Source organism: Furipterus horrens, unplaced genomic scaffold, assembly GCF_987537825.1.
Source record: "Furipterus horrens unplaced genomic scaffold, mFurHor1.1.pri manual_scaffold_5, whole genome shotgun sequence".
In the NCBI taxonomy this organism is placed as follows: Eukaryota; Metazoa; Chordata; class Mammalia; order Chiroptera; family Furipteridae; genus Furipterus; species Furipterus horrens.
In genome coordinates this window covers 34,469,841-34,495,908 of record NW_028327175.1, presented here as the reverse complement: position 1 = coordinate 34,495,908, position 26,068 = coordinate 34,469,841, and the positions used below count along the sequence as shown (strand labels likewise).

The 26,068-nt window shown below is 53.9% G+C and overlaps 1 protein-coding gene across 5 annotated transcripts in view; it reads right to left on the bottom strand.

Moving 5' to 3' along the window:
* SLC12A7 (solute carrier family 12 member 7) overlaps positions 1-26,068 on the bottom strand; it is a 92,763-nt gene that overhangs the window by 20,426 nt on the left and 46,269 nt on the right. For 3 of the 5 annotated variants that reach the window (XM_090276255.1, XM_090276257.1, XM_090276258.1), the window contains exons 2-9: positions 12,861-12,958; positions 12,218-12,340; positions 8,346-8,492; positions 6,982-7,036; positions 4,579-4,709; positions 3,491-3,732; positions 2,466-2,677; positions 1,055-1,222 (exon numbers count right to left, since the gene is read on the bottom strand). In XM_090276255.1, coding sequence (XP_090132381.1) covers positions 1,055-1,222; positions 2,466-2,677; positions 3,491-3,732; positions 4,579-4,709; positions 6,982-7,036; positions 8,346-8,492; positions 12,218-12,340; positions 12,861-12,958 — 1,176 coding nt within the window. The remainder of the gene's footprint in view (positions 1-1,054; positions 1,223-2,465; positions 2,678-3,490; positions 3,733-4,578; positions 4,710-6,981; positions 7,037-8,345; positions 8,493-12,217; positions 12,341-12,860; positions 12,959-26,068) is intronic. The other 2 variants (XM_090276256.1, XM_090276259.1) reach the window with 1 other exon arrangement.

Genomic DNA, 26,068 nt, shown 5'->3' with positions numbered 1-26,068 from the left:
GAGTGGGCGCCACCGGGCGCTGGGACCACCTGCATCCACGAAGGATGTTTCCACACTCTCCACCCACCAGGCCCACTCTCACCCAGAACATGTTCCACACTGAGAGATGGGGGATACAGGACAGAGACCCCCAGGGGCCAGATCCACACCCCCACGCTTGTCAAAGTGAGTCCGTGACCCCACCTCCCAGTCTTCCAGGGGAAACTCAAAACAGCACTTGCCAGCACCTCCCCCACCCCCACCTCTGAACGCCACAGCTTTAGGAAGAGCTGAGATGAATTAAGTACAGAGAGGTGGGTGGGTGGCCCCCCGCAGGCCAGCCTCCCAGAGTGCAGACAGGCTTGAAGTGGGGGCCAGGAGCTGACCTGGACAGGGACCAGAAGGACAGATACACTGACATCTACAAGCTGCTCACTCAGCCAGGTCAGGAGGGGCTGGGGGCTCTTGCTTTGCAGTGGGGAGGCTGAAGGGTGTCCCAGTGGGAGGTGGTCTCCAAGAGCAGTGCGTGTGTGCATGTGAAGCTATGTGTGTGCACACATGTGCACGTGTACATGTCTATGTTGGGAGGATGGGGGACTTGCTTGCACTAAGGGCCCTCCTATGTGTGCCCACATGTGTGTGTGTATGTGGTAGGCAGGGGGTTGGGGGAGACAGGAGACAGGACTTCTGTACACTAAGGGCCATCCCAGAAGGTCAGCTGACTCTTGTAAGGACAAGGACAGCTGCAGTGCCTGGCTACTGACAGTCGTCCCCGTCCACTCCTGGTGCCATCCAGTAGTGCACCAGGCGTCCTCAGCGGACTGTGGTGCAGACCACAGTCACAGTTCCTTCTAACAACATGGGCCTCTCAGGAGAGCATGGAACCAAGCTCCCTTAAATCACACGACTTCCTGTGCTCCCCATGCAGAACAGACGGGGAGCAGACCGTGCCCATTTCTTGAGTAAAGAAAATTGAGGGACGGGGAGGTGGAGGGGACGGAGACAGGGTTGACTATGTCAGAGCTGAGGAAGCGAGGAGATGGCTGCGGCCCGCCTGGAATGCCCGAGGCCTCACCGGTCACAGAGGGAAAGTAGATGCCAACCAGCATGGTGAAGTAGGTCATGATGTCGGTGAGGACGTAGGGCAGCTTGCTGGACCTGCTGTCCTCCAACACAGGCACCGAGGGCATGCCCTTCTTCTCCACAAACACCCCTTTGTCTGCGTACGCACTCCACAGGTTATCTGTGGGGGAAAAGGGAAGGTAACAGGACTCCAGAACCTACCATCGGGGCTCCTGCCATCAGGGAGGCCCAGCAGATGCACCTGGCATGCTCCGATGTCACACAAGGTCAAGGACATCAAACTCAAAAACTGACCTCTGAGGAACCTGTTCACCTCATCACTGAGTGAAAGATTTTAGTCCTAAAGTCAAATTTGAAGGAAAGACTTCACTTGAAAAAGCGTGTTCCTGACAAGCTGCCTTAGGGCTCTGAGGAAAGGTCTCCATGGCGGGATGCAGTCAGCGAGCGCTTCACACAGGCCCCTTCCTTGACAGAGGACCCCCACACACCTGGGCCTGCCTCCTACCTATGCAAATGCACCCCTGGGCAGATCCCAGCCTGGCCAGGCTACAGCCTGTAGGCCCCCTCCCCATAAAGACCCTCCTTTCCCCTAAGACTCCCCCCAGGGTCCCTGCTGCAGAGCCCAACTCCTCAGGGCCCTCCCCACGACACGGACTCTTTCCTCTCATTGGAGCTCCCATAGGGATCCCCAGGCCCTGCATGTCATCTCCATGCCTCACTCCTGCCCACCTATTCCTGTTCCCTCAAAGCAGGACACCCTGTCTCCACCTCACCTGTCCTGTGTGACCTGTAAACAGCTGCCCCCTCCAGGTCTTGCTCTGCCAAAACCCAGAAGTAGGGGCTGGGCTCACTAGCCAGAGGCCTCTGGACATCAGGATCCCCAAGCTGAGGGATGTGTGGACATGTGCAGTCCTGACCCATCTCAACTAAGCACAGCCCCACCTTCCCCCAACACCCACTGTCCTCACAGCCTCAGAGGGACACGTGACACCCACATCCGCCATGGGGCAGGCAGCTAGGGACCCAGTGATCACAGCCTCAGGATTATTCCACTTCCTTTTCCATAACAGGTGAGGTCTCTCTCCTGGTGTAGTGGGAAGCCAGCCCAATTTCTCCAGAAGAACTGAGAGACAGGAAAAGCCAGTTCCCACCAGCTAATCACTTCCCTTATTAACAGAGATGCTATGAAGTCCTAAAGAAAAAGGATCAACGTGAAGCCCCTGATCCGCCGACCTCCACAGCACAGCTGCATCTACCACCCTGGGGAAAACCGGCCAGAGCAGGGACGATGGCAGGTCAGCATTGAGGGAGGGGTGGCACAACCAGGGACGGGGCAGCAGGACGGGTTCCCAGGGACTGGGCTCTGGACCACTCAGTCCCACCGAGACCCACCAGGCACTCACCCAGGAAGACGCCACTGGCCACGCCGGGGATGCCCTGAATCTCTGTGAGGTTGTTCTGGGCAAAGTACTCGTCGCAGGTGGCGCTGGGTGAGGAGTTGTTGCAGAAGAGGCCCCAGAGCGCGGTGGTCGTCGTACCATTGTGGGTGGTGTGGAATTTGGCACAGATGTCAAAGCTGCGTCTTGATAACGTGCGGTTCCCGAGCAAACAGACCCTGGAGCAGGAGCGGGGCATGAGGAGGTGCATGACTCCCATATGAAATTGCTTCCACCCCTTTCTTCAGTACTAGGTGGAGGTTTGAGGGGCCCCCCTGTCTGTAGCTTCTGACACTCTCTGTTTAGCATGATGACATTTGCATGAGCTGCTGGAAACCAGTATATAAGCAAGAGTCCAGCTCTCATGCAGCGTGGGGCTAAGGGAGAGTCTGGAGTATAGGACACAGGAATAAATGGGACTATTCCCACCCAAGTGGCTCACTCCACATGGAGGCAGCAAAGCACAGGAGCCAGCAGGGGGCTGGGTGCCAGCTGCCTCCCAGCCTGCTCCACCCCACCCAGGCCACTGGGCAATCTGATGCCTGAATGTCAGCCATATCATTGGCCCGCTCACTTGCTCTGTGACCTAGGGCCACTTCCTTGTGACTCAGTGTCCTCATTCAAAAGAAGGACAAGAGAAGAACCCACTTGGGGGTTTTTGTGAGGACTAGGGGAACAGGCAACCCCCAGGATAGCTCAGTGCTGCCTGATTGTCCTCAGGTCCGCCGGCCAACCTATACACCCCCGGACCGTCACCAAACCTCCTGTCCTGTCCTTGCAGATGGCTGGCTGCAAGAGCATCCTGACTGCTCATCCAGATGCCAGTGAGAGAAGGTTAAGACTGCCAGACACCCGGCGCCACCACCCAGGCCCCACCGTCATGGCCACAGAGGAAACCTGAATTACAAACTAGGAAACAATGTATCCTTACAGACCTGACCCAAGCAGCGGGCCCGGGGACAAGAGGGCCCTGACAGAGGGCTGGAACTCACGGGATGTCTGGCGGGTCGAAGGCAGACTTGATGACGCCAGCGTAGATGGCAAGGATGGACAGCACCACGCAGGCCAGAAACACCAAGGCCAACTTGTTGACATACTTGACACCCACGAAGACCACCATGGCCATGAGGACCAGGGTGCACGTCCCATACACGCGCATGTTGTGCAGCATGGCCACGGCCTCACCGCCCGCCGAGGTGGCATGGATGATGGCTGCGCCAGGGGAGATGTAGGTCTGTGGGGACAAAGCAGGTCAAGAAAGGCAGCCTATCCATCCCTGCCTGCAAGATGACCACATAGGGAAAGAGAGGGGGCCAGACGCAACCTTCTGAAGGAGCCATTCTCCTGGGGGGTGCTTAGCACTGGATTCCCTTCTTCCCCAAGAGCCCCTGAACCACCAGAATGCATCTACAGGGGACCCCTGGGTACACAAAGCAGGGGCAGCAAAAAGTGATGGCCAGGACACAATTTTGAGTTGAAGCTCAGGATCCTTCACAGTGAGGCAGCATCAGAACATGAGGATACCCCAATTCTTTAATTTGAAAGAAAAGCAATGTTTTTCCGCTAACAGGGATCTAATGCCAGGTTGGAGATGAGTGCCAGCCCAGTACAGTCCTCCCAGAACCATGCTGGGCTGGCACTGAGTGTGCGCTTGGTGCATACTGCTGGAATAATGGACCAAGGGACTGAGGGACCAGTGACTAAGCTCTAAGAAGTGGGTGGGATCAGGTACAGGACATGACAAATAAGGGCTCAGGGAGCAGGTCACCCCATGGCCCACCATCAGGAATCCCAGTGCTTCTGGCAGCCATGCCCTCGGCACTGGAGCAGGAAGAAGGGACAAAAGGGTGGGGGACCCCAAAGAGCTCAACCTCTAAGGGATCTAACAGACCAGGAGAGCTTAAAAGACTGAGTGTAAGTACTTCAATGTCAAGTTTTAGGGGGAAAACCTTCAGTAGAGGGACCCAGAATGTTTGCCAGATGACAAGGAACAACAGCTGAGCAGAAAGGCCTGATGGGAAACATTGACCTTGGGGTTGGTGTCCAGGCAAGGGAAACCAGTCCAAAACAAAGCACTTACCAGAAAAATCTCAATGGTCCCCAAAATATACATGGCCCCTGCGAAGGTCGTGCCCAGATAGAAGCAGAGGCCCACGGCCCCTCCAAACTCCGGCCCCAGAGACCGTGATATCATGTAATATGAGCCGCCAGCTGCAAAACACGCCAAACAGGAAAGAGTAGGTTAGGGACCCACCGTGTACTATGAATGCAGATGTCACAGAACAGACAACCAGCTTTGGAAGCTAAGACCAGACATGGTCATGGTGAACAACAGCCACAAGCAGCAGGCAGAGCCCATTAGTCTGCGCATTTTGACGTATGACCAACACTTCTACCCCCAAAGGCCTGAGAACCCAGGGCTGCTTAAGTATCGCTTCTGTATCACTCCCACAGTGCAGTTGAAAACTACACCCCCACGGGTCTGTCCCTGGCTGTTCTTCTGGACAGCTGAGTCCATGCTCAAACACTGACCGGGGGACTACGGCGTGACTCTGGAATCCTGAAGAGCTTCTCAGAGAGTGCCCCTCTTTCTGAAAAGCAAACCTAAAGGCCAATCCCCCACTAGAATCTTATATCCATGTGAGCGTTTTGCACCCCCCTTCTTGAGCACTGAGCCTCCTGGCTGGGCATCCTCATCGTCGGCAGCCGTCCGTCTCGAGAGACGATGGTGTAGCTTCTTAAGAGTCTATCTGCACCGCCGAGAATGGTTGTGCAGTCCGACTCGGGAGTGACACGGTATCTGTCTCCTCCCGTGTTGAATCGACATCTTGCGATGACGTTGGAGTGTCCTCTCCAGTGAAGCTGAAGCTACAGAGCCTCGAGAGACGATGGTGTAGCTTCTTAAGAGTCTATCTGCACCGCCGAGAATGGCTGTGCAGTCCAAGTCGGGAGTGACACGGTATCTGTCTCCTCCCGTGTTGAATCGACATCTTGCGATGACGCTGGAGTGTCCTCTCCAGTGAAGCTGAAGCTACAGAGCCTGGGCAGGGTGATATGGAGGGTCTGCTGTTGCCCATGCAGCAGACCCCCCCTCTCTTCGCAGCTGAAGGGTCCAAGGGAAAGACGGAGTCAATACAGCTTGGCTTCAGGTGCGCCGCAGGAGTTGCCGGTATTGACTACAACGTCAAACCGCCTTAGGGACTCCGGCTCCGGATTTTCTGTCGGGGTTTACTCCCTTAGTCTTTCCCCTGAAGAGGTATGCCGCAAGGCAGCGGAGGTTTCTTGGAGTCAGATAGCCAGCGAGAGGACAGTCTCTATACCATTGCTGCTCCTTGTGAGGCTTGGGAAGTTCTGGGGAAGGGGCAACTATTCAAGGACTTGGGGTGCAAACAAGCTGGTCCTCACATACACACACAGGCTGCACAAGCCACAAGGTGGCGTCACTTCAGTTCCTTGAATCCAGGTGGCAAATAAACTACAGGGGCATTTTGCCTGCACATTTGCTCAAGAGAGATAACACAGCCTAAGGAACAAACTGAGTGCAGTCGGCCTGCCCGCCTGCCCGCCTTCCCTCTTCTGCTGAGCTCACCACCCAGCAGGCATTGCCCTCTCAGCACCAGGAAGCAACACTGCAAAACGGGGGAAAACAAACAGTGGTAATTTCAGGACTCTAAGGTCAAAGTGACCCTGCAGGGAAGAGACCAGGGCCCCACCCCCACCACCCAGGCAGCCCCTCTGCATTCCTACCCTTATGTCAGACAGTACCAGGGGCAATGAATTAAATTAGGCCTGTGATGCTCCAGTTTTGTCACTTTAAAAAGAGAATAATGGTTTGTGGGAAATTAAACTTCCGAACCAAAGGGACACATCTGGTCATAAAATGCCAGCCTCTTGTCTAGAAACCAAAGGCTTAAGTTTGACAAGAAAAAACTTTGGGGGTGTTCATGCGGGTGCCCCTTCCGAGGAGAATCCCAACAACACAGCAACCTCGGAACACTTGGGTAGGCACGGGGAGACAGGCTGCAAAACAGGTCCCATGCCCTTGGGGGAGACATGGGAAGAAGCCCCAGAACACCAGGGGCACTAGCCCTCGAGAGTCAAAGTGCAGCTGAGAGCCAAGAGCTGCATGAACATCACTGCCCAAAGGCAGGGTCACTACTGACAGAGCTTCCGGAAGGGCCTGGCCAGGCTGAGGACGTCCCTCAGCCCAACGCCTCTAGAGAACCCTGGAGATCTCTGTACTCAGACATGAATGACAGCAGCAACCTCCAGGTGGGTAAAGGCAGGTCCACACTGGGCCTTTTGGGGCAGGGCCCCACTGCTGCCTCACCTGTGGCCACCTTGGGTCAAGGGCTAATAATGTCAAGGTCATCGTCAAAATGAAAGTGGAGTATGCACTGACTCCATGGCAGGGCTCAGCTCAGTTACTACGCACAAAGTGAAGGCTTCATTTCAGGAGACCCCGTCTCTAGCAGCCCCTTACCTGGGACCACGCCATTGGTGGCAATTGCACTCATCGAGATGGCAGTCAGCATAGTCTGCAAAAAGACAGGTTGAAGAGCACTTCTGAGGGCTGCCCCGGTGATGAGAGCACGGCACCAGGCCTGGGGCAGAGCCCACTACCTGCTCCTTGGCTCCTGATCACAAAAGGGCTGCTGAGTAACCAGCAGGCAACACTTCAACACTCAGGACTGCAGCTCCCCACCCCACATTCTCTCCCACTTAATTCCCAAAGTCAAGATCCTACACGTTGCCCAGACAACAACCGACTCAGGATCCCGACCAGCACTAAAGGGCTGGCTTCTGCCTGGGTGCCCAGTCCCCATGGAGTATAAAGGGGATTCTGCCTGGGTTCCCAGCCCCCATGGGGTATAAAATGCCCACCTGCTCAGGAAGCAGCCACACCCATGGGTTGGGGAGTAACTATTTTACAACCCAAGGACCAGAAGGAACAGCCTAGGAAGCAAAGGTCCCAGTGACCGCTGTGACCTTGTTCCTGCTGGGCCATGTCTGCTGCCTGAAGAAGGCCCCACCACATTATCCTGGTTTCTATGCATTTTTGTGTGTGTCTGGCACTACTCCAAGGCTGTTTTGGTGACCACACCACAGTTCCGGGAAGGCTGGGGCACCGGGAAGCCTAGGGCTGTAGGGGAAGTGGCCTGACAGGGAACCAGTGGAGTCCCACTCATCTGCATTGTTTGAATTCTTTAGACAGCCGTCTCCAGGTGACTCATGGTGACAGAATAGCTCAATCACCTTCTTAACAATAAAGGAAGAAGGAAAAATCATGGCCACAGAGAGGTACTGAGGAGCATCCAGAGGGTAAACAAAACGCACCAAAACAGTGGAAAGAAGAGATTATGTGTTGTTGATGGACAGGGATGCAGGCAGAGTCCAAGTGGCAGGTCTGGCGTGTGGGGATCTGGGGCTCGACAAGTCACCGACATGTGTGTCTTACTATAAATGGGGCCCCTAAAAGTGTCCAGATGGGTCCAATTGGAAGGGGACCTAAGCAGAGTGCAGGACCTCTGCGAGTGGTGCCAATGACCAGTGAAAACCCTCGGCTGCTGGGCTGCCCCTGTACTTCCTCGTATGTAGCTAAAGAAGACTCTCTGCAGCCACCACACAGCTTGGTCATAGCCCCAGGCCACAACTATTTTCCCCACGGTCACACAAGCACTGGTGAGGGAGGCCGCTATGGGACAGGGTCCACGTGGGCAACCTCAGATCAAAGGGCAGCAGATTCTGGAGAGCCCACAGTTGTCCACATGGTCGGGGCCCTGAAGTCCAGCTGCCACTGCCCCAAAGGCAAAAACACCACAGCCCAGGATAGCCCTGGTCACTCACGCAGGTGCAGCACATGAACACAATGAGGAAGGACTCCAGGACGCCAGCTGCACCCACAATCCACGTCAGGCGTAGGAAGAGGATCACGCCGAGAATGTTCTGCAGGCAGGGCAGGTAGACGCCGATGAAGGTGCCCATACCCGGGCTCTGAGAGACAGAACATAGACAGGTCATGCCTGCACCTGGCAGGGCCCAGACCTCAGCCCCTCGCCTCAGGGACCCCTGGTTATACCCTCAGGCCCCAGGAAGAGGTCCCATGGACAGGAGGACAAGGAAAGGAACAGGCAAGGGTGGAAAGTTTCCGCTGCCTGGACCCAGAAAAATGGTTAAAGGGGGACTAACCCCAGAATGAAAGGAGGCTCCAAGAGATTCCAGAGCAGGATTCTGGCTATGTAGGAGCCCAGTGGCCTTCTGAGAAGGACCCAAACCACAGGGAGCAGAGAGGGGAGCACTTGGGCGGGCCTTGCTTTTCTTCAAGGGGAACAGCAGGAAGGAGGGAAAGTTTGGGGAAAGATGGGAGCAAGAGGCTCTGGGCTCTGTGTCACGCAATGGCAGGTGTGGTGTTAGACCTTCAGAGATCGCAATCTGAGAAGAAGTGAGGGTCATGGAGGATGAGACCGTTGTGCTCCCTAAAAGCACAGAAGGCACAGCGACACCAACTCCAGGCAGGAGTTAGCAGCGCTCAACCCATACCATTGAGAGCTCAGAGCTGGTCACTTGGGTGCATAGAGCACTCCTTCAAGTCCACAACTGCAGACACAGAAACATGGCGGGGTGCCGCCAGACATGGGATCACTGCAGGACGGGACAGTGCCAGGATGGCGCCGGATGGAACTATCCGCTGTGATCCTGGAAAGACTATGGAAGGAGCAGACTGGCTCGGAGGAAAGGGTGGCAACATGGCCAAAAGCCTACTGGGCAGCCCCACCCACCACAGGGACCCAGCCCTCCCTGTCTGTGACCTGGAATGGCAGCTAGTGTGACCACATTCAGGCAGCGCACCTGGAATTTAGGGACATCTGGCTGCAAAGACAAGTTGATGTTTCATGGGGAAAATGTCTTAAATTTAGGTGAACTGAAAAAAAAAAAAAAAAAGCCCTGGAGGGGTAGCTCACCATACACCAAGGTTGTGGGTTCGATCCCCGGTCAGGGTACATGCAAGAACCAACCAATGACTTCATGAATGGGTAGAACAACAAATTGGTGTTTCTCTCTCTCACTTTCTCCCTCTAAAATCAATCAATTTATTTAAAAGAAACCTGGGAAGCTTCCTGAATGACAAGGCTGACTGAAAACAAGGACCTGGTGTGGCGGCTCAGAGAGCAGCTACAGCCCTGGGGTTCAAGAGGACACAAGCCAGCACCAGGGGGGTGGCCAGAAGGTAAATGACCAAAGGAGAACAGGCTGAATCCGCATTAAAAAAAGTAGATAGACTTCTCAGGTGAAAACAGAGCAGTAAACAGGGAGGAGGAACACCTGCCACTGAGGCAGAGAAGGCCATGGAACTCCCATAAATTCTAGGACCCTGGGGAGAATGACCTAAGAGAGATGCCTGGGGAGTGGGGAGCAGAGTCAGAGAGCCTACACAGACTCAGATCCTGAGTCCTGAACTCCTGGCAGCTCCTTTAATGCCTGGCCCTCGCCCCAGCTCCAGCTCCTGGCCAGGGCACCCCTCCCGCCAAGCCCCACCCACCCATGGGATACCTATGCTTTTGTGTAAGTAAAAGTGGTTATGGGTCTTACACACAGGGTGGGCATATTTCAATTATATAAAAATGAGAAGAAATATGCAAAGCAACAGCAATGCTGGGCAACCTGCTGACTTCAATTTTATAATCTTCGTCAACATATGAAGAGATCAATAAACTGCCATTGGAGGCCAATGCAAATCCTCCAGTCAGAACAGCCGGGACTCCAGGCCTCACGTGGGCCCCACCCACCCAACCGGAGCCAGTTCTGTGCCCAACGGCTGACATGGTCCTGAGTCACCCTGGAAGGGCACAGCGGCCTTCAGTTCTCTCATAAAAAGCAGCTTTGAAGACCCCAACTGGCTCTGAAGTGCTGGAGGCTCCAGGCCCTAGAGCCTGGAGGGGAACGAACACCCTATCTCTGGGGGCAAGCTCCTATGTCTGGTTGGTCAGAGAGACAATAACGGGCAGCCCCCACCACCTGTCTCATGGGATCTACACTCAGTCCTAAGGGGGTGACCAGATTCATCCCAACTGAAATCTGCCCATCTGGCTACATACAATCCTGCCTAGGGTCACAGGGTAGCCATCCTTCCTATGACTAAAACCCAGTCCTATTCTAGGTCCTGATCTGGCAGGGAGTCCACACCACATGCCTTGTTCAGGTTCACCAGGCTGAACACCTAGGTTACATGTCAGCAGGAACTTCGACGAGGGGTCTTGGCAGGAACTTCGACGAGGGGTCTTGGCTGCTTTTTTGTCTGTGCTGAAGGACCTCTGTGACCCACTGGGCTGTACCACATGGGCTGCAAGGAGCCAGAGCCCGTGAAACCACAGGGAGTGCCCAGGGCACACATCCGAAGCTGTAACCTCCCACATGGCATCACCTGGGGTCAACATCTCCTGTCCCTTGCCTGGCGGGGGAAGGGGCAGTAGATCCATGAACAGCCAGGGTGGCCACAGGCTCTGGAGGAGCCACGAAAATCATGGCAGGGGGACCAGGAAAGGTGCAGTCCAGATACACTGCTGCAGCAGAGGCCACTGCCCTCTGCCTAGGACGGAGGCCACGTCCCATGTGCCCTGTCTCTACTACTTCCATCGCAAATAAGCGGCTCTTCTTGAACACAAGGAGCCAACACCCTCAAGGGTCAGGAAACAAGTGTTAATTCTTCTGGGTTTACAGTCACAGGAAGGAAAGAAGTAAGAATCCCTTGGCTTGGAGCCCAAAGGGGCCAAGGTCAAGCCAGACACAGGCACAAAGGAAGCATGCAGAGGAAGAGCAAGCAAGGCTGTCTCGACGCAGGGATCCCGGCACCTCGGCCCAGCACTGAAAATAGTTCTACTCTTCTGTTCACCTTTTCTGCAAATGGCTTGCTCAAGGATTGCAGAAGGAGGCAGGAAGAGAGACTGCCCCATCAGGACCTCTGGAAGCTGCATCCTGCACTGGAGGGATTCCTTTGGTGGTTAAATTTTGTTCTTTAATTTTTAGTTTATATCTTTTTAAGATTATATTTATTTTTTTAGGGACATGGGAAGAGAGAGAGAAAGAGAGGGAAGGAAACATTGATGCGAGAGAGAAACATTGACGGGCTGTGCCCCAACCAGGGACCAAACCGGCAACCCAAGCATGTGCCCTGACCAGGAATAGAACTTGCAACCTTTTGCTTACAGTACAACGCCCAACCCACTGAACCACAATGGTCAGGGAAGTTTGTATCTTTCATTGTAAAGTAATACATACTTATTGTGAGAAAATTTTAAAAGGGAAGTAAGGAGAAATAACCACCCATCATTCTCCCATAGAAAAGACACTCAACACAACCGTGTTCATAGCAGCTTCATCTGCATCCGTATGAACATTGTCATGAACACTGTCCTAAATCGTGAAAACTGCTCAGCTGGTCTGTCCTGGAGCCGGACACAACCCTCCAGCCCCCTCAGGGGCATCTGGGTGGTTTCCAAGTTTTGGCTCCTCCAATTCTCCCAAAGAACTTTCTAATACATGAATCCTCAAAGCAGCTCTGCTTATTTTTTAGGATAGATTCCAAGACACATCCCTAAGAAATAAAAATTCCTAGGAAAATGGTCCTATCATTGAAAAACAAAGGGAAGAAGAGGAGACCCTGTGGGGGCCCCAGAGGTCTGCCATGGCGGGGAAGGGGAGCGGTGGGGCTGGTGGCGTACCTTGACCTCCCGCCTCCGGCTGTCTTCAGCCTCCTCATGCTCCACCACGCCCTGGCTCAGGTTGGTGTAGTTGGCCAGCTTGTTGAGGAGTGAGGACACCATGGGGTTACTGTCCATTTCCTCCTGTTTGGGACCAAGACATGGAATAAGTCACCCAGATCCCAAACAGAAACACCCCAAATCCAACCAGGTCAACCGCCCAGCAGAGCCCCTGCCATGTGGATGCTTCAGACAGCCCATTCCCAGGGCCATCTGGAACCTAGTTCTGCCCCTGGTCCTGATGCCCTAAGATCTGAAATGGGCCGGCCAGCCCCAGTCACAGCAAGTCTGAAGTCAGGGATCTGGGGCTAGAGGTCAGGCTCCAGGCTGGCCACCCACCCAAAGAGCAGGACCATGGTCTCCGAGATGGCTCAGGATTCAACCTCTTTAAGCCCCTCACGGATGGGTGTAAGCCATGAGGGCATACGATATAAGGGCCATGGAACACAGACAGCTGCCAGCTCCCTGCCCGCGTGGTATCTCAGGCCACCCAGCCCCTCGATCCATCCTTAGACTGGGGATCTTAAGACCACAGCCTCTTCACTTGTCCAAATTACACCTACTACACTGACCTCTGCTTTTTGCAGGAGGAAGTATAACTCACCTCAAAAAGTGCCATGTTCTTTCCTTCAAAGAAACTTTCTCTCTCCATGTCACCATTGTTAATGATGGGGCTGTTCTCTCTTGACTGTCCATCTCCTGCTGGGAAATGAATTCGAGTCCATTTTAGGAGCTAAAAGGAAGTGGAGGCTACAAGGAACCAGGGGAACAGCAGGCCCGGCCCGGGGCGGGGCAGGGGTGGGATCCCAGTGACAGATGGGAGTCCATAGCTGAGTCAAGTGCAAGGCACTGGGGACAGAGTGGCATTGATGAGGGTGTGGGGCTCTGAGAGCCTCATGTGGCCAGTCTTCCTTCTCTAGGAACACAGACATGCAGGTGACCTGCCCACATCACAATCTGCCCGAGACCCCAAACCAGCAAGGCCCACAAGGGTTCCATCTTCCCATCCTGGATGCTGAGAAGTGGGAAATCAAGATGGGCAGTGGCCACTGTACTCAGAATGCTGCCACGCCAGGCATCCTGTGTCTCCCACCCCAGTGCAGGTCCCAACGTGGACAGTTTAGAGCCCGGGTAACCTTTTGCCAATACAATATGACGAGCCATAGAGCCACTCGGCAGCCGCAAATTGCCCTCAGTAAGCAAAGAGAGGAGCAAAACCTACCCAAAACCTAGGCAGGAAAGGCAGTACTGGTGAACTGGACCCATGACCCCCTCACATTGGTCTCCATGTGGAGAAATCACATCACCCTGGGCAGCTCGGGAAGCCAGGCCAGGTCTGGGCTGGGTGGAGCCCCTACAGTGCCCCCACCCATTAGGCAGGAATCCTACCACCGGATAACATTTCCTCAGCCACCAAGCTGAGCACTACCCCTGCTCCCAGATACTTAGTAAAACATGAGCTGGGTGCCTTGCGGGATGCAGACATGGCTACAGGACCCCCTGCAGAACAGCTCCCCCCATCAGTCTGACCGCAAGGGGACAGACAGTCCATGTGTCCAGGAGGAGCGGCAGTTCGGGGCCCCAGGCACTGGGCCAGGACGCCTCAGTCCAGTCTGCCGAGAGGACAGAGCAGTCGGAAACCTAGACATGCAGGCTGGCGGGAGGGCGTCCCAGGGCAAGATGAACCCAGAGTGTCTGCAGAGGGAGCAGTGCTGACGCGAAGGTGACCCCATACCCTCCATACAGGGTGGCCTCCTTGCCCTGAAGCCAAAAACAACTCAAGAGATAAGAAACACTGCTTGTTGCTTCAGAAGAAAAGAAAAAAGGGCCAGGACACAGAAAACCTCACCCACAGTGAGGGGCAAACAGGCTGAATCACAACGTAGAAGAAGCCAACGTCATGGCTGCACTGCCTGTGCCCTGCCTGCAGGCGTAGTGCCAACTCTGGACCCCGCATCCCCCACATTCCCCACAAAGACCAGAACCCCCCGCCAAGAGCCTGGACACAGTAGAGGTCCCAGGCCCTCAGGCCCATGGCTACTACTTCTCACCTACTTTTCTGAGGACAACAGGCGGCTTTAGGAGAACCCAACACATGGAAGCTGTCAGCCTCAGAGGAAAGAGTCCAGAGCAAAGAAACACCAACCCAGCCTCCCTCTACCGTGCACGCCAGGGAACAGGATGGGCGGCAGGAGGCAGACGCCTGTCCTGGGGTGCAGCTGCCAGGAAGGGAGGGGACCCACAGTAGGCACAGGCTTCTGGCAGACACCCCGTCTGCGGCCCCTCCCCAAAATTAAGCAGACACTTTCAGACCAAACATACAGCTCTTTTTAGAAGGATAAACCTGCTCAACAACCAAATGGGCCATTAGTGGGAATTTGGTTTTAAATATGGTTCACTACATAATAAAATTCTGCACTTATTTTAAAAGGCACAGGGCTGTATTTACCAGGAATAACGCCCATGGTGTGTCAGATGAAAAGCAGGTAACAGCCATCACACACAATAGGGTTGCAGCCTCTGAAAGCACAGCTCAAGGTCAGGTGGTGCTCGCTGCTGGGGTTGGGATTATAGACAAGAACTTCTTTGTGTTGTTTGGACGTTTTAAAGCTCCCTACTGGGGCAGGGGGGCTCAGGTAGAAAGAACTCCAAGTACAGCCTTCTGTTCAGGAACTTCAAGTTCCAATCCATCCCTTTCAGGTACCACAAACCCTATGCTTCACCGGAACTGCTGGGGACAAACATCTTAAAAGTAACCCCACTGACCACTGGCCTGTAACTTCCAGGAATGTGAAAAGGCCCGCGTAGACACTCCGAATCCTGACAGGTCATGGCGGCCGCACCTGCAGTGCCCCAGCCGTTCAGAGCGGATCCCACCATGCGCGTCACGGAACCAAAATGTAAGACACAGCCCACAGGGGACCAGCTCGGACCCCCACCTCCATAGTTATTCTGCCAGGACAGCCTGTACCACGTCCCCAGGTCACCACAGCCAGGCCACAGATGAGCCCACAAGGCTCAGCCTGGATTCAACGTGTGTTCACTCCCAGATTCCAAAACAGGTGGCCTGAATATCTGCCCTGAATTCAAAACAGAGAGAAAACCCACAGCGGTATCACTGATAGAAATCGTCAAGTGATATGGAGCCCTGACCACTCCAGCATCCTCAATACATTCCACCAGGGACACCGATGCCACCCCAGAAGCCACTGGCCGGGACACCGAAGGCAAGGAAAGGGGCCTAAAGGCTGGGACTACCGGCCCCTCTTGTACCTCCCAATCTGTATCCCATGCAAGTCTCCCAACAGGGCACCCATCTGAGTCACCACCACCAGTGGGTCGCCACCAGCACACTTTTTCTGGGAATACTGATTGGACTTATCTAGTGATGATGATCGATGGCCGACACAGAGCCCAGTTCCTGACAGTGTTTCTGTGTGAATACATGATGCAGAGGGCTCTGTCTAGACCAGCCTCTGCCTAAAGGACACTCGGGCCAGGCCCTGACATGGTCACCCAGCACCCCATGAGGCTGACTGCCCCGGAAGAGAGGGAGGGAGGGAGGAGTGATGCACGGGGTTTTAGGTTCTCCTTCTAATGAGCCAGCCTGGCCACTTGTCCTTGGACAAAGTCAGGCTCCTGGGTCTCATGTTTCTTGTCGCTGGGGAAAGACAGCCGACATGGGAAGGGCCTTGCTGCATAGTTCATAGCTCAGGCTGGCAGCTCCCCAAGTGACCCTGGGCATCCGCAAGGTCCACTCTCAGCTCACTGCCAGCCACAACCCATGCTGTGTGTTGGGAAAGCACAGGCTAGAAGCCATGGCTCTCCTGACTTGTTTGCAGGTGAACGCTAACCACCTGAACCCTCTGCCAGCCGTGCAGCCAGCGCCTGAGGGCCCTGATATGTCTTTCTCAGGTATCCGACACTCATAGGGACCAGGTGGCTCATAGACATGCCATCAAACAGGTGCTAAACATACCCCACCTGTCTGCTGTGATAAGGAACACCTAAGACAAGGCATCCTGACAGAGGACTTGAAGGGACTAGACAGGTAAGAAGTAGTGCCAGTGCTCCCCATTGGAGCAGAAAAGAACACCAGGGACGACTTATCCAGCTAAGTGGCCATTTAGTGACTTCTGGACATTGTAGATGAGCCTGATGACAGACGGAAACCTAGTGAAGTAAATGCCCGTACCCTCCTCCCCACAACTGAAGAAAGACCAGGATAGTGGGAATCTAATGGAATGAAGGATGTGTGAGCCACCAGGGTGCTGTGCGCCACTGGCCGGGGAAAAGCTGCAGACCCCAGTATCTGGTTTCCCCTTCTGTGGGTCACCAAAGTGACACGTGCAATAAGAGCCAAAAAAGAAGAAACACACCCAACAAAAGCAGCAGCAGACGCACCCTCAGCATTTGGGTGAATCCCTCCAATCTGGAGACGGCTCCCCCTTTCATGATCAATCATGCTTTCTCTTGTTATTCAAGTCATTTTAGTCATTAGTCCTTCAAAGAGAATGTTTCCCTTGATTTCTGAGAAGTCTCCACTTAGTCAACCTCCAGGGGTGCACCAAAAATCCTTATGTGTCTCACAGAACAGATGACCCATTGGGAGATGAGGTGTGTCTCTGCATGGTGAATACCGAGGCTGGAGTGCAACCCACACCAGCAGGCCAGGAGACTCGGACAGGGCCTGTGTTCAGAGGCACCTGACAGCATCCGGGGACACGTGGCCTCCACTGCCTGCAGCTACCCCGGGCGCAGGGCAGCAGCTCCTCCCAGCAGAGAGTGCCTGCGTGACTACTTCTCAACTCTGCTGCAGTCAAGACACACCCATAAAAATCAAATGCTTTGATGCAAGGGACTCATACTGTATCTCCACAATATGGAAACACGCTTAACCCACAGCCTGGATGGTTCTTATGATTCCCCTGACAACTGGCACCTCTAAGTACATTCAAACTTCATTTTATATTTTTTAAGGAAGAATAAGCTACAATTAAAGTTTGAACAAAGGAAACTGGGTCCTAAAGACCCCCAGGTGGGAAGCAGAATAGGCTCCAAACCCCCTCTTACTCCCCAGACACAACCCTGCCAAGCCCGCTGAAGCTCTGGAGGGCAGGGGTCTTCCTCTGACTGAGACGCACCTGAGTTTTGGGAGGCCACTCACCTTGGCTGGTGCCCTCTTCATCACTGCATTCATTCAGGATGACAAGAACTAAGGACAAGCTTGAGCAGAGGAAACCCTGAAGTGCAGGTGCTTGGAGGGATAGGCCAGACTCACCAGGCCCCACAGCATCCTCCTGGGCAGGCCCCTGGGTGGTGCCCCCTGAGGCATGCAGCCCCCAGGCTCCAGGTGCCCATGCTGCCTGGCGGTGGCCTCTGGTGGGCCAGGAGGAAGTGGAAGGCCGTTTGATGAGGGAGGGCCCCAAGGCAGGACCAGGTGTCCTCGGCCAAGTTTCAGGCCCCAAGCAGGAGAGCTAAGGGGAGATGACCCAGCCATAGTTAATCTGCTCTAATGGAAGAGCCAGTGTCTGCCTGTCAGATGTTTAATCACAGTTATGGCCCGGAGGTCATGAGATTCACCCGAAGCCCTACCCCAACAACACTCCCTCTTCCTGACTCACCTCCACTTCTGAGGACTGAAAATAATTTTAAAATATGTTGATTTTACAATCTAGATGTAACTATCTGTTGTTTACTGAACAGAAAAATAACACACTAACGTGGAAGGTCACAGCTCACGCGAACCCGTGACATATCCCCCCAAAGCCAAGATACAAGGAGATGTTATAGATGTTCCCTGACTTGGCACCGAGAGCAGGCAGGATTCCATTTCCTTAAGGTGACACGGTGGGGTGGCAGGGTGAGGCGGGGAGGTTATGGACACAAAGCCCATCCAAGGAAGACTCCCCAAAACCACCTCCCCTCCCTCCATGGCTTGGTACTGATTCCTCTCGTTACTGAGAAAACAGACAAGTTAGGTTTTAAAATACTGTAGACCCTTCAGCCAATCGAGCCTGCAGCAGAGCCACTGAGTGTGAATTTTACCTCACTTCCCCCCCATTGGCCTCACCCAGAAACACCACGAGCAGGGCTGGGGTGGCACTGGGGGTGTCTGGGTGGCCTTCCATTTGCCGGAGCTGCCCCCAAGGGATGGCTGAGCTGTGGATATTCACATGGGAAAGAAAGAAGGCACCAGTGACTCTTGAACAGAAGGGTATTTTCCTAAAAATGAAGTGAAATGCGAAGACTTTGTGGAAACATCATGAAAACACGGCAGCAGCGGGGGCGGTGGCGCTGTGTGCTCGGCATGATACCGTGACAGTGGCCCTGCAGCAACTGGTACAGGCGGTAGATCCCGCGGAGACCACCATCAGAGTTCAAAACCCACCAGGACTCTGGTGAGCACTACATGGCCATGAGCCACTAGCATCTGGTTCACAATGGCCTGGACTTCTGCCACTCAGTTAGCTCTGAACTCTCAATGTGCTCGGGCCAGACATTTGATTTTCTGTGACACAGCAGCCACTTCCTGCAATTAGTCTTTTTATGGACTTTGAAATGTGTGGTCCCACAGCAGAGGGCAGCGTCTGCCCAGGTCCCCAGGAGCATTTGGAGGTTGTGGGCCAAGGACACCAACATCAATCACCTAATTAAAAGTAGGGGTGCCGCATACGCAGCCCACCACCAATTCCACAACAGAGTGGCTGTTCCAAATACGGGGAGATCCGGGCATCGAGATAGTGACAACTGGCTATAAGACGGAATAAAACAAAATCATAAAGCCATCTTGGCACTCATTTAAAAAAAATTAAAAGGCTGGGAGGTGGGCTTAATGACACATTTATAATTAGTGAAGTACAGAAAGAGGAAAAGAGCGATGTTATGGCAAAACATGACAAACACACCTCAAGGTTCCCTCAGCCACATGAGCCACGGGTGATGGTGGGCTTCCTCCCAAAACCCACAACCCTGGTCTGGTCACAAGGACAACATGAGAAATACTCCAGCTGAGTGTATCCTCCAGCCCACACGCCCACCTCAGACCTGTGCAGCCAGTGAAAACAAGAACAGTCTGCGAACCCGTTGCAGCCAACAGGACACAAGGCTTTTTATGCTGAGTGCAGTGTGGGACCTGGCGACAGAGAAGGACACTGGGGATGAGGTGAGACGCTAAGGGTCTGGCGTGCAGTGGGCAATGGGGCACAGGACCAGCTCTCAGCTGTGACCACAACGAGTATGGAGTGGACAACAGGGCTTGCGGGAACCCTCTCCACCTCCATGTGCCCCCCAAATCCAGAATTATGCCAAATGTCAAGTTCACTAAATAAAGAAATAATTCTCATCTCGGTGGGACCAAAAAGACAGAATATAAAAATAAAGGCCTGGAAAACACAGACCGGTGCAGCTCATGAACATCAGTGCTTGAGAGAGATCATCATTTGTAGCCACTATGTTATGTGATTGGGCAAGAATCTGAGAGACACCCTGAAACTGGGTGAAAGGCAGTGTGGGCAGGTCCTCATATTTTGATTACAAAGGTCAAGGGTCCAGTACTGGGGACATCCGAGCTCACATAGGTGGTGGGAGTTAACCCCAATATTTAAGTACCTCAGGACATCCCATGGCATTCTGGCTTCAAAGTGTTTCTCCTGAAACAGCTCCAACGTAACAGGCATACAGAAGTTCTGTGGCATTCTACAAGTATCTGACCCAGATATCTTTGACGAGTCGATGTCAGGAAAGACAGCAAGGTGGGGAACATTCTAGACCATACACTAACAAGCTGTGTCTGTAAAGGGCCACACTGTCCCCTCACAACCACTCATGGCCACTGAAGACAATGTCTAAAAAAAATAGTAGGGCCATGTTCCGACAGAACTTTATTGACAAAAGCAAGCAGCTTGCTGGGTCATAAGTTGCAGAGCCTGGCAGCCAGCTCTCAATACACAGCTCACGTGACTCTCTCACCAGCCCAGGAGGTTGACCAGAAGGTTCTTCCTCCAGCCTAGCCTAAGGTCTTCTGGATTCAGGACCTGGCCCCACCTATGCCCCATCTTGCAGCAGGCAGAAAAAGCCCACTTCCTGGAGAAGCTCCCTCCTCATGCCCCTGGCTCTGTAGCTCAGGGAAGTCCAAGAAAGCCAGCATTTCATGGGTCACACCTCAACATGGCACAACCAGGCCTCAGTGACCACATAAACCTGCTGGTCCCCTCAGGATTTTGGGGAAGTTCCAGTAACATATCCTCTCACAGAACCTTCAGCATCTTTTCAACACAACGGATTATCCATCCCCAGAGGTTCTGACTCTGGACAGATGACCAATGGTGACTGGTCAGCCGGTCTGGTCCAGGACCCAGAGCCACAGCCCACCAAGACCACAGGAACGGACTGGATGGCTAACACCTGTCAGTGGAGAACCCAGGGATTTGGGAAGCAGGGCAAGCAGTCCTGACCTGCGCCCTCTTCCTTTTCCCCATGAAGGCAGTGAGTGTCAGGTGTGTCCCAGATGAAGCCACTCATCTTATGTCTTCACCTTGTCATTTCAGCCCCAAAATATCTCAACACCTGGCAAAGCTGACAAAGGTTTTGTGGAACCCCGCAGCCCTCACCAGCGCTGGCCACACCCTAAGCATGAACCCTACCCATCCAGCTGAGGCCAGGGGCATCCCCAAGCACACAGCAGCCGCCAACACCCTATGAAAAAGACCCTGTAAGACACAGAACACCCACTAGCCCAGAAAGCTCCCCCTCACCCCCACAGGCAATCTCTGGTCTCTCTCTCTTTTTTTTTGTCCTCGATATTTTTGCTGCATCAGTTTTGATAACCATGTTTCTGACTACCTGAAATGCAAACTTAATCCCAACATCAGTCAACATTAGATGGAGACCAGGGATGGGGCCAGCCTGGCAGAGAGCAGATTTCTTCCTCAGATGCCGCCTGAACTCAGTCACTCTGGAGACTGCACAGAAGCTATGGGGCACCTAGGCTTCGTGTCCCTGAGAGAAGTGTATACGTCCTTGTTGTTACTGAGCAAACATCATTGAGCTGTCTACAGGATTGGAGGAGACAGCCAACAGCCCAGAGAAGCAGGTAGGGCAATGGAACTCAGCCAAGGCTGCCCAGACTTGAGGACAAAGAGGAGTCTGGCAGACCCACTTTCCTGCTGTGTCCTGGGAGCCCAGACCCAAGTGATGTGCTGTGGATACTCAGTCACAGCCCGTGTCCAGCCGTGGCTTGGGAGCCCAGACCATGGTGGTCTGTGTGGACACTGGATCAGAGGCCAAGTTCTGCCAAGGGCAGCATTCCCAAGCGGGCCCCAAGTGCACTGTGTCCTTCTCCACTCTCCAATTACAGCCTCCACCAGCCCCCCCATCCCCAGACACAGCCTCCCCTCCCCGAGTGAGCCAGCACATTCCTCCCCTACGTCTTCTACTTCAGCTTGAATGTGGGATTTCACCACCACCTCTCCCAGAACGGCTCCCCATAGAGGAGCAGAATGGCCTCTGAGGCTCAGAGCCAGACACGTTCCTGGGGGTCAGCTGGCTAGGCTGGACCAACATCGGCAGCCATTACACACACCTTCCCACCACCAAACACGGGGCAGTCTGCCCAGCACTGGACACTGTGCAGGCCACATGGGGGCCTGCACCAAGGTGCAAGTGATGGGAGAACACAGGGGCTTTTCACAGTGACCTCACAGTCCGTCCAACTGGATGGACCCCAGAGCATCCCACAACCACTACCCCAGTGGCCAGGTCCTCTCTGAAGTAGTTAAGTACTGACATAAAAAGGTTTTAGTTTCCAAAATCCTACTGGCTAACTAATAACTGCTGGCCCTTGCCCTTTACCCTCCACACTTTGCAGCTAGGATCAATGCCAAGACCTGAAATCTAGCAGCCTGGCAATCAAGGCCAGCAGGGTGCCCATGGGGCTCTGCATTCAGGCCAAGAAAACATGAAAACTTGAGGCTGAGTCTTCACATTTTTATCTGTAAGTTTCTGGTTGAAACAGAAACACTTGCGTTGAAAACAAAGGAAATGTTGTAAAGGTAAGAACCACCACCCACAATCCACCAGCCACTACCGCCACTGTGTCCTGAGGGGTTTTCCCTCTGGCACTGTCTTCTAGAAGGACTGATGAGCCTTCTCCTTTCCCATCAAAGCTTCCAGGAAAAGTAAAAGCACCCTCAGAACAAACCTACCTGAGCCTGAGAAGAAGGGATATGGGGCATGCTCCCCATACACAGACCTGCGGGACCACCACTGCCTCTCACGCGGAGGACCTGCTGCTTCAAGTGAGCAAATTAAACCTCTCTCCTTTGAGCTCAACACCTGTGCTCTCCCCACCTGGCTTCTTCTCACAGAGAGGCAGGTGGTCCTGCTTACACCCCTAGAGGCTTTTCCACTGGGACACAGCCTTCACTTCTTGAAGCCTCGAAAGCATCCTGTCCCCAGTGGCCCTGTGACACCAGGTGTGAGCAGCCTTGTGGGTCGCAGGGACTGGAGGCCCCCAGCTTGCAGTGCAGCCTCAGGTTAAAGCCCACCTGGGCGCAGGTGTGTTCTCCCTTCCCCATCAACCAGACATATCCCACAGGGCTCATGCCATTGTCACCCCAAGGGCTGGCAGGAGGTTCTCAGGGGAAACACCAAGGAGATCTGGGGAATCCTGTGGGAGCCAGGAGGGCTTCAGACACTGAAGGGAAGGAAGCACCACCTTTAATCCAGGGCCAGGCCCCTGCTCCAGCCTCCACTCACTCATCACTCCATTCAGAGCCCTCAGTCCCCACTGTCTGGACAAGACCCCACCTCTGGCATGTTCTTAAATATGACCCTTGCACAGTCTAGAAAGTAAAGACAGTATCAGGTGCTCAGCTACCAAGAGAGACAGACACAGAGAAACAGCAGACCAGGAGCGGCTATAACGTTCCAGCAAAGTAGTCAGCCACACGCACGCATGCACACACAAAACACAGCCACACAGATGCATGTGAGTACACACACACACACACACAGGACACACATATAGCACGCATGTGCAGGCACACCTACATACAAAACACATGTGCTTGCAACACACTCAAATTAACATACTTATACAGGCATACACACTCACACTTGTGCATGTACAGATACACACCCATGCACACATGTTCACACATACACGCTCACACACATGCACACACATAAGCACACAGGCATCGCTGGGGACCACAGCTCTGAGAGCCTCTCAAGAGACGAGTCTGTTCCAGGACTATCATCTTAAGGATGCACCAGCCCCCTCGTGGGAAATAACGGGCCCCTGGGGAACCCCACTCCCTGACACTCAGTCACATGGCTGCTTGCTGCTCTTGGACCAACCTCTCCCACCTTGGGGATTGGCGTTGGCAATCTGAGGGGGCATTGGCAAGAGCCTCAACCAGGCCCCTGGGGCAGCTCCCATTACCGACTCCGGCTCCTGTCTGGCTGTGGTCAAGACCCTTGGTCGGAGGGAAGAGGAAACCTAAGAACAACCTGGCGCTTCTCTCCTCTGATTTCAGCTCCACTCGATCCCTCCCCAGTGACCATAGTCTAAGCTTCTGAGAACCCAGGCCCAACCCGCAGGCACCATGAACAGACGGAGCCCAGGAGGAGAGGTCATGGCCATCTCTGGGACAGGCTGGTCCCTGGAGAGGGAAACAGGCATAAGGAAAACTCAGGGATAGCCCTGGAGTCCCCTAGGGCCTCACACCACCCTGAGGTGGATGTGCTGCTTGAGCAGAGGGTGACACAGACGTGGACGCATGGTGCACCCCCATCTCTCAGACGAAGCCAGGCCACAGCCACTGTGCTGGCCAGAGGCACGCATGTGTGTGAACACCCAGACAGGCTCGGCGTCAGGGCAGCATCACATCACACAGCCGAATCGAAAGCGGTTCTGACACTCAGTGGTGAACACAGGCCCCAGGCGCCACTGGCTCTCCTCCCAACAGCCAGAAACCCCAGGCCTGTGAGTCACACAGGACCCAGCAAGTGGAGACTGTGCTGCAGAATGACCCAGAATGCAGGAAACTAAACTGCCGCCTGGAACGGAGCTCCCACCCCCAGCCACACAAAACAAAAATGCACTTCAACTCCTCCCCCAGCTGTTTTCTCAGAAAGAAACCGCCCAGGGAATGAGAGAGGAAGTGAGCCAGGAACCCTCGAGGAGGTACGAGGGCCTTGCTCAGGGCCCTGCTGGAGACACAGGCAGTTGGGGCCCATGCAGACACCCCCCCAACCCAGACAAGAGCCCAACACCAACAGTTCACAGCCTTCCTGGCCAGGGACCCAGGAACACAGCCCCACCAGCCACAGAGACCACCTGGATGGCACCTGCTCACAGGGGCTCCTGGCAGGAAGTTCAAAGACCCACACAGCGCACCAGCAGCCACAGATGCAGTAGCCGGGGGCACCGCATTCTCGGCTGGTCCTGCTGAAGCTCCGGGGGCTTATCTGCACAGAGCAGATCTCTACTCTTAAAAAGGGAGCTGCCGTCTTTTTCACAAAAGAAAGGTATTAACCCTTTGTGCTCTGCTCTCTCTGCTGGACACCACTGCCCCAGCGTCCTCCAGAATGGAGCCCAGGCCCCCCTTGAGCCAGTCCTCACTGGGTGCCCACGGCCAGCCACCTGCCAGGGTCTGGATGGCCCTTTCACCCATCTACAGTATTCCAGACCCACCTGCAAAGTAGGAACCTTACATTTATTCTACACTCATAAACCTATATAACTTTAACAATATACGTATAGAGTACCGCAAAACCCTGCGATATATGAAAAATCCGCGATAAATAATTAAATGTAATATTTTTAAAAATCCCACAATACAGTGAGGCCGCGATAAGTGAACCGTGATATAGCAAGGGACTACTGTATTTTTCATGCCGTCCATGCCACTGTTACCTGGCCTCAGCTAACACGGGGCCCCTCATGATGGCAGGCATGCCCAGAGAGGTGGGTCTTCCCTCCTGAGGCCTGAGGCCCCCAGTGGACCTCCCATAGCCAGAGCTGCTTACAAACGTCTGCACACACTCCCTGGTACAGCTGTTGATACACAATGACTACAGGACAGCTCCACAAACATGCTGAAATGGAAAGCACCTGGCCATGTGAACAGCAGTTAAAAGCTAACACTAAAATCACACTTTGCCCTCCAGTCTCATATCTGCAGAGGGCGACACTTATAAAATTCATACCCACAGAGGTGACAACCTGGGTGGTTGGCAACACAAAGCCATCAACCAGACACCAGCAGACACAGCCCCAAACCTGAGCACCATCTCATCTGCTACACCCTCAGCTGTAATGGCGCAGAAATTCCATTCTTTAACATGACCTTTTCTCCTTTCTGTCTGTCAACTTTCTTCCTTAATCATTAAGCCCTTAGGACAACAGATTCTGATCAGCATCAAACTGTCATAAGAAGAAAGCCTCCTCCTGTCTGCTGACCTCTGAATTTCCTTTGGGTCAAGCGAAAGAAGCTAAAGAAGCTGAAGATAACATCTTGACTTCAGTTGCGTTTCAGCCCCAGGCCCAAGAAAGCAGGCAAGTGGAACACCCTAGGGACCACACCTGGATGTAAATAGGATGTAAATAGAACAATGCCACAACTGACATCAGGAACCGACACAGTGATCAACTATGTCGGACCCTGGCTCTAGCCAATCAGTAAAGCCCATGGCCCTAACTCCCTTAGCCACCAGGATTAATGATTTTTTTCCCCCTATATAATCAGGGAGCCAGGTCTTTGAGCTCTAGCTTACCTGTGACTCCAAACTTGGCACCATTTACTT